This window comes from Anas platyrhynchos, chromosome 2 (genome assembly GCF_047663525.1).
Source record: "Anas platyrhynchos isolate ZD024472 breed Pekin duck chromosome 2, IASCAAS_PekinDuck_T2T, whole genome shotgun sequence".
Lineage (NCBI taxonomy): Eukaryota > Metazoa > Chordata > Aves > Anseriformes > Anatidae > Anas > Anas platyrhynchos.
This window is the reverse complement of record NC_092588.1, coordinates 88,176,019-88,192,503: the sequence shown is the minus strand read 5'-3', so window position 1 is coordinate 88,192,503 and position 16,485 is coordinate 88,176,019. Positions and strand designations below refer to the sequence as shown.

General features: G+C 39.1%; 1 protein-coding gene across 1 annotated transcript in view; it reads right to left on the bottom strand.

Annotated features, from left to right (window-relative positions):
• Nucleotides 1–16,146, bottom strand: part of MARCHF11 (membrane associated ring-CH-type finger 11) — a 32,358-nt gene extending 16,212 nt beyond the window's left edge. Inside the window, exons 1-2 of the mRNA XM_027448612.3 lie at nt 15,317–16,146; nt 14,813–14,968 (exon numbers count right to left, since the gene is read on the bottom strand). Of these exons, the coding sequence (XP_027304413.2) occupies nt 14,813–14,968; nt 15,317–15,574 (414 nt within the window). The 5' untranslated portion in view covers nt 15,575–16,146. The remainder of the gene's footprint in view (nt 1–14,812; nt 14,969–15,316) is intronic.
• Nucleotides 16,147–16,485: the final 339 nt, after the last annotated feature.

Sequence of the window (16,485 nt, the reverse complement as noted above, 5' to 3'; positions counted from 1 at the left end):
AAAATTGCTGTTCACCTTTAATGCTACCTACTTTTGATAAATTATTAAGGCAAGGTGCTTCCAGTCATAATTTCCATTAATTTCCATTAAGACGAAGATTTAATTTAAAAAAGATTTAAGACCAAAAAAAAAGATTTTAAAAATCTTAAAAAAGATTTAAGACAGAAATTTAATTTTAATTAATTTCCATTAAGACAAAGTGCTTCCAGACATAATTTTCCATTAATTTCCATAATTTCCATTCTTTTTGTGTATCAGAAAGATTGTGAATACAGATAATTTGGCCTGTAACTTCTCAGTCTGCTTGGAAGGCTATACCATTACTGTACTTGGGACATTCTGAAAGCATAGCGTTCACTGTGGAGGTACAGTCCATCCATGCAGCACACATGCAATTTAGCTGGTAGTCCCTAGAAGCTGATAGCTCCTAGAAATGTTGGCTTATTGCGTATACCTGATTGAGTAGAACATCTGCCTTTCCACTGGATGCATCTCAGATTTCTGAGTGCCCAGAAGCCCAGATATTCTGGAAATCTGTTTCTCCATGGACACAAAAAGGAAATATCAAAAAGAGTTCTGGAGATGCATTTTCCTTCTCTCTAAACCTGCTGAGCTAAAACTACTGAATACTTTTAACAGGAAAAAATATGCTGACCATGTGGATAATATCATGCAACTCTAAAGGTGTGTAAAAATTGCTCAGCATGGAGGGACAGAACAAGCCCCTCTCACAAAACACCCTGACCACTTGTCACTGTATAGAGGGATCATCTGCTCTTGACAATTTTTGATGTCTTCTAGTCTATCTTAAGTATTAAGCCCATTTACTGAAACTCACATTTCATCTACTAACTGGATTTTCCAAAACTGTTGATTACTCTTTCTCTGTCTTTTCAACACAATAAATAATCAAATCATTTTTACAACCTATACAAGATGCAAGATAAGGGGTTTATGTGAGAATATTCTACACCCTAATGGCCGGTGCATTCCCTTTAGGTAGGCCTTGATTCAAACCTATTTTTCTCCTGAGCTAAAGCAAGTTTTAAACTTCCACTTCTTTAGAAGTGGAATCTTAATAAATGATATTTGCATGGTATTCAGAATATGCAATAGTACAATTCTTCAATGTCATTTACGGAAACATTTTCTGTTCACATACTGGACACATAGATGTATACTGAAACAATGAGAGAGCAGATGAAATTGATTCCTGTATTCACATCACCTCTATAGGGATGAGTAGGAACATGAATTTAGTACCACATAAAGCATCATTACTTTTCTCAGACACTGGTCTACCTCAGTGGTTCTGGATACTGAAAAGGAGGCCATAGAAAGGTTTTTCCTGAAAAAGAACCATGAAAATGATATGAAGGTGTAAAAAATGCTATATAATGAGAAATTCAGAGTTCAGAATTTTGAGTTTACTGGAAGAAGACTGAAGGAGGATTTTTCTATGGCACCATACTATAAAAGAGTTAAAAATGCTAAGCATTAATGTATTTTTCCAATCGAGGCTGAACACACAATGATGATTAGATGATGGAGCCAAAAAACCTAGGGGTACAAACAAAACCATTTGGAAAAGCATGTTTAAGAAGTTGTTTTGTTTAAAGTACACAGCATTTTACTGCTTTCTACTATTTGCTTCTAATCTGACTGAATCCGTATCAATATCAATCCGTATTATCCTCATCTATTGTCACTGGATTCCTTTGCACCCTACAGAAACATCATTCACAGCTGAGAATCAGGCCCCTCACAATATTTCTGGCACAAAGCAACTCCTTACCATCAATTACGCACAGGATTTGAAGTACCTTTATTGTCCAGTCTTCTTCCTATTGCTATATGGCAATGATGTGTTTCAGTAGTGAAGGGTACCTCACAAGAAAACATCTGAGTACAAATATTGGCCTCAGGCCTTTTGGTCCTAACCAAAACTAATTCACAGAATAGGATGAGAATTTTCACTTGACCTCAGAAAACCTGGGAGATGCAGCATAAGGGAAGACACAATCCTGTTTTCAAGTGCTTCCTTGTGAGATATAAAACAAGGAAACTTCGGATTTTGAGGGCAAGATGAAAGGAACATATACTTAGTTCAGAGGTAAGGTTGTTGCCTTGCCTAATCCCCAAGTAAGATATCTTGGGTGAGGGCTAAAAGGCAGAATGATAAAAATACCAAGGTATTATCAGCTAGCATGTAATCATGGAGAAGACAATCCTGGATTCTGGCTTGAACAAAATCTGTTAAAACCTGCTCTAAAACTCAATTAGAATGCAATCTACTAGGTTAGCAAGTCAATTAGATTGATTCTATAATCAATTACATTAGCAATAAATCTTCATTTGAAGACAATTTAGTCATAATTATAAAATTTAGACTGTGCAAATTAATATGGTAAACAGCATACTGCTTGAAAATTTGGCCTAATGGAAGAATTAACTTGTTTATTATGATGCTTTTTGGTTTATATATTATGTAAAATGTGTAATAATTAAAACTTGATATAAAAGGACACAATACATTTATGATTATACATACTAATATAATGTATGCTTGGTACATTTGTTAATATTAATATGTTAAATTTTAACATATTCAATATAAGAATTTAAAAAACGCAAAATTTTAAAAAGCAATTGCCTTAGTAAGCTTTTACGGATATTGCTACATAATCATTGCTACAAGCTAGTAGATGCTGCTGTTTGAATTTGTAAACAATTTTTTTCTAATATTTTGGGATAACCACTGAAAATACACAGCTTTCTGACATAATACTATGCATCAGCACTCACAGCACTACCAGAAACAGTTGTTATATTATCAAAAACTGTAATATCCGTGCATACTGTTGTGCTTGGAAGTCCTTAAACTATAAATTGTTCTTGGCTTAATGGTGCTTATATGACTCATACATAGCCCATGTAACATCTCTTCCAGTACAAATACAGACATAAAAATACCCTTGGTTTCTCTGAAATCAAGAAGCACCTAAAAAAAGAAAGATAAGCACATGCTGTAAGCACATGATGTACTTAAAAAAATATATATATCAAAGGACTACTTACTGTTCTGCAGATTATTTTTCAAACTATTATATTTTCTAGACCATAGTCCCTTCTTTAAATTCAATAATCACATATGATGGAGGTGTTGGTCTTCTTTTCACATCAGCTAACTGTCAAATTGCTCTGTCTTACAGCCAGCACTGTTTCCAGTTTTCTTAAAAATATTAACAGTAGGATCTGAGTGCTGATGACAATAGTTTAGGGTGCTCTTGGAAAAACACCCTAATGATCCTACAGGAAGTCCTGAGACAACTTGTTGTTCGCTTGGTAAATTCATCTACATGGGATGGTACTCTGTTTTACCTCTCTGGAATGTATAGGAACAGACAAGAAAAATATTCAAATGACCCTTGATATCCAAAGCTTGTAAGCAACTCATCCCTACAAGCACTGATGCAGAAAGCATGTCAGATGGAAATCTGGCATTTCCTTGGTCAGGAACATTAGTGGAATTTATTTTATGGCATGGGTGAGAGTGACAGAAAACCATAAAACCTAAATGAAGAAGGCATTCACAGGTTCAGACAACTAAATCATGAAGGTAGTAAGAACTACTTAGGTCTCTTTCAACTACTGCTACTCTGATAAGAACAACTCTGAAGTAGAGAATATTGACTATGGCCTAACATCCCAAGAACCTGTATGAAAAAATCAAGAAAATGGCCAGTATTCTGACACTGGCACCAGACAGCTTCTGCAATGTAGTGAAAAGGACTGTTTCTGCCATACTGGCCTTAACTCATAGAGGATTTTAAGGGAGAAAAGAGACTGGAAGAAGGAATTAATCTTTCTAGTTTCTCCACTAGGTAGACTAGAAATGGTTGTGTAGCCCTAACACTGTAAGAAAAAGATTGACTTTTTTGTGTGTCCATGTGTGACCATGAAAACAAACCTTCCAGTTTCTGCCAGAACAGCTTTTAGAATGTCAGTTTTGAATGCCTACTCATGGCCAAACAAAGGGAAGCAGCTCAGTCTCTCAGTCAAGATGCTAACTGAGTCCAGATGCAGAATTCTCCAGCAGGCAGCTAAGCAGATGCTACTTGGGATCTCTTATCACTCTGCAGAGATTATGAGTGCTGCAGACAGATCAAGCAGTAGGATCATGGCGTATCAGCACATACAGAATTTTTCCGAAAGTGTTTTTCTTGATTAATGAAAATAAATACAAGAGATGCAAATTAATCACCCCTTTGGAACAATGCAAATCCCCACATGAATTTGAGCTTGTAAAGGAAGTTATTTAACTTTCTAAACTAATTTTCCTTTTCATATCATAAAACAAAATCTACAAAATCCTCTTACCCAAAAGAGAATTAGGCATTTGATTACCAGAAGAAAAAAAGACAGTTTAAGTCCCACTGAAGGAGATTTCTGTCCCAAGAATCTTCCCTACTTCTGTCAGAATCCTGGAAAAGAGGTAGTCAGCATAGTGACTGAGGGGAGTAGAGAAACAGTGAAGTGACAAATTCAGTGTCATAACCAAGGGATTCACATGTAAGAGGCAACAATGGCTCAGTACTTAATCTGGCCAATTCATTAGCAAAGTTATTTTAGGGCAGGATGAAAAAGTGGGAGACAGTGACACTGGGACAAAGACAATATTCACACTTCAGATATGTTAATTCAAGATCAGACACATAGCACCATGGAAATGCTAGGTGATTTTTAAGTAAAGGGACTTGATTTTTGTACCTCTGAACCCGCCCCCCCCCCAAAAAAAAAAATGACAAGAGGAATCTCTTGGAGATTATTATGAGGAGCTAATTCATGAGAGCTGTACAATGAAGACAAAGATTCCCTTGTGTCAAGTAAACACCAAAACATCTGCAAGTAACTGAAATACAGATTGCATCTATTCTGAAATAATCTGGTCTGGAAGACTGAAGTTCTTAGATCCTGTGGGTCCTAATTGCTGTGGCTAGGTTTACAGCAATCATATCAGTGAGATCTACAAAAGTATGAATGGAAGGTCCGGTAGGTAGATGAGCTTCTGAAGCCCCCACAGCCATAAACTCTTCCCAAGGAATCTACAATTTTAAAACACATTCAAATATCTGGTAATCGTATCAACTCTTACTAATGTAAAAACTCTGAAGTAGATGTATTCCCTGACAATCATCAACTATTCTACATATTTCTAAATCTTTTATTCCAAGCCATAGAAAAGAAAGACTGAAGTAGAGGAATTTGAAATCCCTAAGAAGCATTTGATGGTCCCTCTCCTTATATGAAGCAGTGGATGACATGAAGACCTTCCCCTTGAGTTTGACAAAAAGCAGACAGTACTTAATCAAATTACTATTTGATACAAACTTTCAGAAAGCAATGAGATGATCGCAATATTCTGTAAATGCTGTTTGAAGAGAAAGTGACCCTCTTTATTAAATCTCATGGGAATATTAAGATGATTTAAAATTATTATTTTAATGATGATTTTAAGTCATCATTGTACATTTTAATATAGGCAAAGTGTCCTTTTTGGAAAGTGACGTTAAATGATTGGAGCTTCCAATGAGTCTTGAGGCCACTAAAGAAGAGGTTATGTGGAAGACAGTGTTGCAAGCGCAGGAAAAGGCTGCATGTTTTAAGACTCCAATATTCTATTCATGTTACTCTGACAGGAGCCAGAGAGCAACTATGTTATGCTGATTCCTCCAAGCAAAGTATGTTGGACTGCTTTCCTCCTATGAAACAGCAGTCCTGAAATTGAGATGCTTAATCTTGTCATCCATGGAGGAACACAATATTCAGGGAGTAACCACTAGGTATAGCAGACTGTAAATTTCAGACTGCTCAGATAATAGTCATTAGAGATATATAAAGTGTCCCATTAAGAAGTAGATTCTCCCTGTCTGTTCTTCCTTGGTGAGCAGCGGGAGTTTCCTTAGCATCAAAGAAGAGAAAGCATACTGAAGTATGCTCTCATTTTCTTAGGATGCAGTTTTCTGGATGCCAATTTTATGGATCTTCACAGAATCACAGAATGGCCAAGGTTGGAAGGTACCTCTGAAGATCATCTACTCCAACCCCCTGCCAAGCAGGATCACCGAGAGCACACTGTGCAGGATGGCATCCAGGTGGGTTTTGAATATCTCCAGAGAAGGAGACTCCACAGCCTCTCTGGGCAAACTGTGCCAGTGCTCTGTCACCCTCACAGTAAAGTGCCCCCTCATATTGAGCCAGAACCTCCTATACTTCAATTTGTGCCCGTTGTCTCTCATCCTCTCACTGGGCACAACTGAAAAGAGACTGGCTCCATCCTCAGATATTTATACACATTGATGAGGTCTCCCCTCAGTCTTCTCTTTTCCAGGCTAAACAGGCCCAGTTCTCTCAGCCTATCCTCGTACGACAGGTGCTCCAGTCCTCTCATCATGTTGCTTTTTTCAATATTCTTGTTTGAAGTCTCTTCTTCCAGTGTTAGCAGAGTAGCTACAAACACATGAAGCCAGCAAGTGATACCATCTTGATGGCAAGGTTCACGACTGTCTGAAACTATTGAGAAATTGCTTTCAGCATAAAAGATCAGAAAAATGAGCCCTTAGCTCAGTATATGGCCTTCTTCCAATAATATAGTTTGTGTGAGTATCACTACAGTGTACTCGTGTACTCGGAATACACTTGTCACAGAAATGGCAAAGTTTAATAGTGCCCTGGAGGGAAGACACTGCCAGAAAAATATGTAAAAACATAGAAAAAATAAAAAGAAAAACTAGTAAGGGGAACAAAAACAGCATGTGGCTAAAACTGTAAGACTCATTCTCTACTGGCTTCATTGAAGTGTAAACAAAAGTGACAGCATTGAAGACTTCAGCACAACTGACAAACATTCAAAAATGAGAAGCAGTATAAGTAAGTTTTGAAACAAAGTCAACAAAGCCTACTTCCTCCAGCAAATTTTTGTTGTGGAAAAGAACTACAGTAGCATTTCACAGTTGACACAGCAAACCTTGTAAAGAACCCAGGGGAGGTCTTGAAAGGTTCTACCCAAGACAGGCTACTTACACTACTAAATAAGCATGAACTACTTATCACAGGCAAGAGGTATAAAAGAGGTACACTGTAATTTATTAACAGGTTTCCACATCAAGAAATAGAAAAAGCCTGCTGAAACAATCAATCAGGAATTGGTTGTAACATTTTTTCACTAATGCCTGTTGATGGGAATTAAAGACTCAAATGATCAGGATTTGGGACATGTGAGAAAAGACAAAAAATTGTTTTTGAAAAACTTAGAAAACTTTCATCACTAAATAAATTTCATCAATTTTAGGCTAGAATATCAAGCTATTTGGGAATTCTATTAAATAGGCAAAAAAAAAAAAAAAAAAAAAAAAAAAAAGGCACAAAACAGTTATAGTTATTCAAAGATTCCTGAACACAGGTCCCACACCATATCTTAAGTCTTACATTGTTTACTTAGCTATCCTAATCACCTAAAATGGCAGTAGCTATTTATATGGAGGTAAGCAGACTCCCATTCACACTGGCCCTAACATTTGGAAATATTTTTCTAATTAAATCTGTTGAAAAGATGTAATTTATGCTTATAATTGCCGTAGTAACTTTTAGTCAAGACACTTCCTCTGAAGGACTACCTAGCACCATGTCTCATGCTAGGCATTCTGCCCCGTGAAAACTGCAGTATCAAAGGAATCCATTATTCTCCCTAGAAGTAGTTAACTCACTATTTAATACACCATACATATATATATTACTACTAGATCAGGATGACACTTGTAATTAGAACTTTATTTTCAAGTACAGTTTGCAGTTTACATTGTGCTAACTGCTGTTTCACACCATGCAAGCATTCAAGCTGCCCTGAGCACAATTCACACATTTCACAAAATAAAACAAGAAAACAATTCCTTTTTTAATAAGCTATTGAAAATACAAGAGTAACATAGAAGGGGAACACACCCCCACAGTTTGGATGCAGTTCTGTTTTTTAAAAACGTCTTATTTATTTTGTGTAGGTACTTGATTGCTATAATGCGGACTTCAGAATAACAACGGAACTGGCTAAGTGAACTAGACTGGTAAGCCTTGATTCACTATCCACGTTAGTACAAAATTGTTCTCTATGCTATAATCACCACTTCCTTGCCTAATCTATTTTTTTACTGCCAATCCCCTATCTTAAATAGACAGATGTAAGCACCAGAGTGGTTGTCTAGCTCCCTGCGTGCCGTAGCTGGTGCTCCAACAAGAATGACAGATGTCCTGAGTTCTATCAGCTAAGATGCCAACTCTGACCAAATGTTCCATCTAGCAAAGCATGAGCACACAGAGGATCAGGAAAGCTGATCTCAGGAGTTTGCTGGTGGCACTACAACCATTCTAGCAAAATCCCAAATATTAATTACACCTTCTGGATCAACACTTCAATCTTCAGCCATTCCAACCAGCAAGAAAGCATATTTTTGCACCACAAACCTTTAAATCCTTTCTAGACTAGGAATATGCAAGTTTCTGAGACGAATCATAGGTTTCAAATATTTGATTTTGCATTTTTTGGCAGTTCTGACCTAAATCTGCCCTCTTCTTCATCCTCAGCTCTCTCATAAGACTCTCTAGAACTATATCAACCTCCTTCCCCTATTCCAAACTTCTGTCTTCTATTCACTTAACCCTTTTCAACCTCTTCTTCCATTTTCAGTTCTTGTCTCTTTTTATCATTTCTCATGTCCTTACTGATGGCTTCAGATCCCATGCAGATGGCCACTCTGACCCCTTAGGTGGGCATTGTTTCTGTTCATTGGACTTACAAACACGATTCCGTGTTCATAGTCAACAACCAGCCATTCACTGCTTTGATGATTAGCTTTTCTCCTAAGCCTCTATCCAGTATTTTGTTATTAATTCTGGGTGGGGGTTGGTCTATTCTCCCACGTGCCTGGTGACAGGACGAGGGAGAACAGGCTAAAGTTGCGCCAGGGGTGTTTTAGGTTGGATATTATGAAGAACTTCTTTACCGAGAGGGTTGTGAGGCATTGGAATGGGCTGCCCAGGAAAGTGGTGGAGTCACCATCCCTGGAGGTCTTTAAAAGACGTTTAGATGTAGAGCTTAGTGATATGGTTTAGTGGAGGACTGTTAGTGTTAGGTCAGAGGTTGGACTCGATGATCTTGGGGTCTCTTCCAACCTAGACAATTCCGTGATTCTGTGATTTATTCCTACCCAGCCTACTCAACCTTTATTCTTACCCTACCCCTTCTTACTGTGGTATCGATGTAATAGAATCAGTCCATTTACTCACATGCTGTTTGTCATTATTTTACTTTCAGATCTGGTATTAATGGTATTGATAATCAGCAGCTTCCACCCAGCACACATCACTGAAACTGCTCAGAGTATAAAAAAATGAAAAGGTCTACTTAGTCTAGTAACTTCTCCCTAGAAGTGGTTAAAAGTAAATGCTTAGGAAAAGAAGAGTGTGAGAAGTACAACTACTATGTCTATGTTCATGAATGACAAATCTTCTCTGTTTCAGAGCTCTCTTCCCTGCCAAAACTAAAATAATCACCTGTTTCTACCACTTTTTGTATGGCTCTTCCTATATATTAAACTTCATGAAAATCTCAAGATTTTCATGTTCCAGCCTTTCTCGAGCACAATGGATTATTAGTTCTCCAACCTGTGAATCTGTTCTGCAACCCAAGTATTATCTTAACTTTAAGTATCTGGATCTTTCTGTTCACAATATTTCTAAAACTTGCAGGTGCTTTCTATATGATGTTTCTAAGACTATCCATATATAAAAATTTAATTTCTCATTATCGTTTTCATCTTAGGTCTCAATTGCTGTAATATGGCTTTTAAGCTCTTGACAGATGTAATTTTCTCAGCAACTATGAGACTGCTTTAAATATGAGTTTTTTAGTCCACTACTTTGAACATATTAATGCCCTTCTATCACTGCTGTCTTGGTTCCTCTCTTCCCCATCACATCAAACAAATAGATTTAATTTTTAACCTACTGACATATTAATTATCTTCTCATCTTCTAATGACTACTCAGACATTGAATACCATTTCTGTTCAATTCATGATACTACCCCATCCATGTATTTTTTTTCTAAGAGTCCTTCCATACTACCTTCACATTCAAAAGGTGCCTCATTATTTTCTTTTCAAGCAGAATCTAAAGACTCATCCTATTTGAGATGCCAAAACCACAACAATATTTAAAAATCATTACTATAGAGGGACTACTGCTTATTAGAAAAGTTTTATATATCCCACAGATTTATCTGTTATTTTAACTTCTTTAAGTTAACTGGCCCTAGATTGGGACTATCCTTTTTGTTCTTTGCGTGTGCTGACATAGTAAATATCATGGTGTATCCTTCTGGATCTTCGTTAGAGGCAGTGTAATAGCAGCAATATTAGCAGATTATTGTTAGAACATAGTGTAGTTTGAAAAGCACAATTGGAGATTTGAGCCCTCTCCCTTTCCCTTTCTTAGTTAACACCTTATGAAAAACAAATGCTTTCATCCAGCTGAGCAGAGTCATTAGAGGTAACTTTTACTATATATCTATTCTATTTATTACACATATTTTTCTGGACACTGGCTTCCATATTGAAGTATCTGAAGACCTTGGTAACTTTTGCTTTTTAATATAAAGCACACACATCTACCTACATGAATCTACTTACATCTGCTACGAAATCTTTCATCTAATTGATGCTCCTCAGATGAGTGAGGATGATTCACATTAGCAAGACTTGAAAAACTGAACATGTAATTCATGAGAACTATTGAACATAGGAATTTTTATGCTGTATATCTCAAATGTTAATAATCACAATTTGGGCCACTGAAAACTACAGAACTCATGAGTCATGTTGCTGTTCAAGTAACTACATACTTGCTTAAATAATAGTAACTACCACCTTCATTTTTTGGTGGGAGGTGTCTATATTCAAAAATCAGACCTAACAAATAGGAATTTACATTTTAAAATATTTTTTATTGTTTTCAAAAATAAATAAATGTTGAATTGCCATGCAATTAGCTTTTAAATTAACCTCTAAATTGAATTAGATTTACTGTATCACTTCTGCAGCGAGTCCAGTTCACCAAAAGTACCAGAACACAATGTGTTCATGAATACAAATGCAGGGTATATTAAACATCTCACATAATAGTATTTTATGACAGACTGCAGTAATGGACTACAAAATGCCCATTCTCTAAATGCATTAATTACAAAGTTCTATAGAAATGATGTTTTTAGCACCAATGTATATTATCTCAACCTTTGCATGACTCTGTTCTACTTTTAAACATTATTTCTGAATCATACAAGGGAATTATCATTCTGCAATATGCATTCACGTTTAACTGCAGATCTAGTGAACTAATTTAGTAAAGGCTAAATAATTATACAGCTCCAATAAAAATAAAGCAATCTGTTTATATTTCCTTTAGGAAGGAAATCCTTAGAAATTATAACACTTACCAAAACAACACCAACAATATTTCTGCTTGTGCTTTCTTTCTGTTTGTTAATCTAAAATGTAATTTTAAGTGGTTTAATGTCCAAGGCAGACATTTAAGGTTTCTCCCTTCTTTTTAAGCTGTCTCACAAAATATCCAAAATTGCCTGCCCAAAACAATATTTGTTCCATCTCTTCTAATTACTCTTTTTTTAACTTATTTTTTAACATAACCTTGCCTATTACTGGATCATATTCTGCTCTGCTGTAAGAAGCAAGTCCAGCAACATGAACATGTGTTTTCATTAATTAATTAGTGCAAGGATAAATCTATCTCTTCAATACAACCCTGAGAAGGATGCTGAAAAAAATGGATCAAATTGCATTTCTCTGTGAAACATCATATCAAATGTCACCCATTTATTTGTGTGCTCATCTTCTGTTGTTAGCCCATTGGTTAATTTAATTATGTTTTAAGTTTTATTTCTCTATTAAAATTCTATGTGTTTCCAGGACTGGGTTCTTAAAATTGACTTAACTAATAGTTGCTGAAATGTACAAAGCAACTCTGGAATATCTGGAAAAATGTACTGGAGTAGTCACTTACCATAGCAAATTTTATTCCTTCAATGTACTACCTCCAAAGAGGCCCCCATTGGGATTATCTTCCCTGCCATAAAGCGGCAGAAACCATGGAAGATGTTACATACTAAATGGAAGACTCACATCTATTCCAATGTTCTGGAAGAACATGTAGAAAATTCTGTTTCTTAACTCCCTAAGCATTGTAACATTCCACAAATAGCTGAGGTAAAAGGAAACCTCAGGAGCTGGTGTAAATCTGCATGGATAATTTAGTTGAGAAAAAGTTACTTTGGTAGATAGCAACCTTTTTATCTCCTCAACACTGCCTACACAGGTCTAATCTGTAACAGACTAGTAGGGACAATTCTGAGGATATGGACTGAAACAGACTACTAGCTGCAGAGACAGTGAACAGCTCCTGTCCAAGTATTTTATCTAATGTAATGCAGGAGGTTTTGCTTGCTTCAGAACTTTTTACTGCATTCACTGCTTCAATGAAGATGTTGTAAAGTACCTTTATATTGAAACGGTCTAACCCTTAGCCTTTTACAAAACCTGTTCAAAAAATTACCTTAAAAAAGGCTTCTGTGTAGTTAAGCAAACGATCCAGAACCTGGCCAAACCAGAACCTGCTTGAACTAGAGCAGCTGTTAAATATGGCCCATACTGTTATAGTCATTAATGTGGGAGTGAAGTGAGGACATATTAAGACTGATCACCCTTAACCAAATACACAGATTACTGCAATATTGAGGGCTCCTTTTATATTCTTTAACTACATGAGGAATATTAAGTGTAATTAATACTAAGAAAGGTACTACTGTGTCCCTCCAAAGAGATGTGAAACCTTTTGAGTGTCAGTAATTTGATTCTAGGAATGTAATATAACTTGTTATTTGAGTAGGCTACTCCATAAAATCTTTTTGTATCCTGTCAAGAATTAAAAAGGTCATTTCTATAAAAAAATAAAGATAGAGTTAAGAATAAGACAAGCATTTTTATAAGCTATCGAAGAAGAAACCTTAATCTATTTCCCTCCCTGCTCCAAAAAAAAGAAAGAGAGAAAATCTGCCTAAGTAATGAAGACAATGGCATGGCATTATCTTTTGGTTCTTCAGTTTGCATCTACTTCACATGTAGCTTGGCCAAACATCATTGTCACCCACTGAAACCTTCTCCGTTTTTTGTTTTTCACAGAATGTGAATAGTTGTTCTTCAAACTGGAGCATGATTCTGCTGTCCACAGATAGGTGTCTAATGATGATTCAGATGTACTGTGGTATCCCACTTGGCCTCCAGCAGCAGTTCCCGAGTCTCTTCTAAGTTGTGTCACATCTGACATCTTCTATAGATATTTTGGCTACCTTTGGGCATCTCAAATTGTACTAGTTGCTGGCTTGCAGGGAATGGCCATGCCCTTGCTGTTAAACTGTTATTGTCAGGGACTGTCACTGCAAACAGTTTATAATGATATAACCCTTGCTAGGAAAATGATATAATTGCCGTGGATATACAGGCAATACAGACTTTTAATAGATTAAAAAAAGCCAAAATGATCAAACAGAATCTCATGCTGAGCCACCAAGCTACCCAATAAAGTCTATGTAGAAACAGAGTCTACCACCTTCAATTTCTGGAGGCTTTTATAAATCCACAACTTTTTTAACTCATAGAAGCTCTACCCAGAAGTTCCATCCAGGAGAGCTCATCAAAAATTCCCTTTGCAGATTCATTACGGAAAAACTTGAAGTCACGACTGGCTCTGAAAGTACTTGCACCTAATCTGAACAGCTATAAGCAAATTCCAGCTATCCTACATCCAAGGAATGCTTATCATTGACACACAACTGCTGTTGCCATCCAAGCATGTCTTTTCTATTAATGTCCTATCAAACTCAGGTGCAGAAAAATGATCCGAGTGCTTTGGCTCTCAGGAGTTTCATCATCTCTGAGCTCATAAGATCAAAACCAAAAGAATGCTACAATTATCTTATTAAATGTGTTCCTCAGATGTATGAAATACAGTTTCTAGGTTGGAATTTTAAGTCTCTAAAGAATTCTAATATCCAAAGTGGTTTTAAGGTTTCCCTAACAGATCTCATCTGAGTTTCCCATCCCCTCTCCCTGAACATGCTATCACTATTGTATTGTAACTTCCAGCTGCATGCTGTGATGCTGATAAAAGGGAGCTGTGAAAAACATTACTGCACATTTCAGCTTCTGAATCAACCATCAGTGGACAAATATTAAACACCATTCTGCTACTCTGGATTGAGCCAGGACAGAAAAGTCACCTCCTTTTATATTTGTGTACCCCATGCCTGAAGAATGAATGAAATCAACCTTTGACTCAGTCTTTACTGAACTATAAAAATGTTTTTAAGGTTTAGAAAGAGAAACAGGGAGATCCAAGTTTTTCTGCAGTGTCTCAGTATGACTTATCTAATTACAGGGTTTAGCAACCTCTGAAGACTATTCCTCTGGCAAGACAAAAGCTAGAACATACCAGAATCAAATGACTGCATGTTTTAGTATGTAACTGCTCTTAAAACCTAACTCAAGTGGATGCAGGTGCGAACTGGTGAAGTATATATGGTTTTCCTCTGCATTTTCCAAAAACTTAGAAACAAAAGCTAGTACTATTTTGTGTTTTTTTAAAAATACTGCAAAGGCATATTCTTAAAAACAAACAAATGAATTACCTGGCAAGGCTTCTTCATTTTAATTGCTATAACATGGTATCTGTAGCAGCAGAGTTCACAGGTCCACGACCCTCTTTCACTTATCCACTTTAACAGGCAAAGTTGATGTGTGTACCGTACCGACCCATCGCAGCGGCAAGGATTTAACAGCTCGCCCTGAAAAGGCAACACAACAGCATTAATTTTTCAGAAATATTTCATGTGTATGTATATTCAATACCAAAACATTTGCAGGTGTGGAAGTACAAACTGGAATCGACTGCAATCCATGAAATACTGAACATGCATTTTTGGCTATAGTAATGCTCAAAAACTAAACTGCCTCGGAAGAGATGCGAGGGCTCCTAGTGATAGGAAGCCAGGTAACTCTCTATGCAGGCGTGTGCACGGACGTGAGGAGAAGCTTCCCCCGGCAGCCCCCGTGCTCCTTGCTCACCCCGCGGGGCGCTGCGGCGGCGCCGAGCCCTGTCCCTGGTGCTGACCGCCCGCCCCTCCCCGCCTCACCTGCTCGGGGCCCTGGAAGCAGATCTTGCAGATGGGGCCGGCCCCGCCGGGCTGGCTGCCGCTGCCGCTCTCGCTGCTGCACACCGAGCGGGTCTCGGGCTTGTCGCCCTGGGCGCCGCCGGGGCTGTCCGGCTCGGAGGGGGGCTCGCCGCTCGCCTCCCCGGCCCCGCTCCCAGCCCCGGCCCCGGCTGCGGGCGGCGGCTCCTGCGGGGCGCTGTGCCCGCGGGGCGGCTCGGCGGGGCGGGGGGCGCCGCTCATGGGGGCGAGAGGAGGAGGCAGGGAGAGCGGCGAGGCCGCCAAGGTGACCCCCTGCCGCCGGCGTGTGCGGGCGTGCAAGGGGCGGGCGGCGGTGTGCCCGGGCGTGCAAGGCAGGCAGCGCGGGGCGGCGGGCGGGCAGGGCTGGAGGAGCCGCTCCGCCGCCCCCCAGCGCCCGCAGACCGTTACCGGGGGGGCCGAGCCAACCGCCGCAACCGCCGCAACCGCCGCGGCACCGCCCCCGCCCGCCGCCCTCAGCACCAGCCGCCACCACAGCCCCTCATGGCCGCCCCCCTCCCTCTGCTCTCCCCGCCGCCCTGTGGCGAGCTGGCCGCCCGCCGTGGTCGCCCTCGTGTCGCGGGACGAGCCCGTGGCCAGCGGCCGGGCTGGGCAGAGCTGGGGAGCGCTCAACAGTTGGCGGCGGGGTTCGCCTCATCCTCCCTAGCTGCCTGTTTTGTGCTTTTTTTTTCCTTAATTCTTTCCCAAATTCATTACATCACCTCCTCGTTTCCAAAATTAAAGCTGCTAAAAGTGTCGCGATCAAATACCTCATAAAAAAAAAGAAAAAAAAAGAAAAAAAGGGGGAGTTTTTTTGGGGGGAGAGGGAAACAACAACCACACTGGGTAGAAATTCTTCCAACTTCAGCTGTGGGGAGGTGGGGGGGGGGTTGCTGAGGGAAAGCATGTGTGAGTTTCCACAGCAAACCTAACACCAGCGAGCGAGCATGTCAGCTCGTCGGGAAAAGCAGCAGCTGGCTGCGTGGGGAAAGAAAAACCCCGCCGAAGACAATTGTGGAGCCGTATGCTCTCCTGCAGCCGCATCGGGGCTCCACGGGTGCTGAGCTCACCGGGCCTCGCTATTTATTGAGCAGCCCTAGGGTTTTGCCAGCAGCAGGTTTCTTGGTGTGGATGGT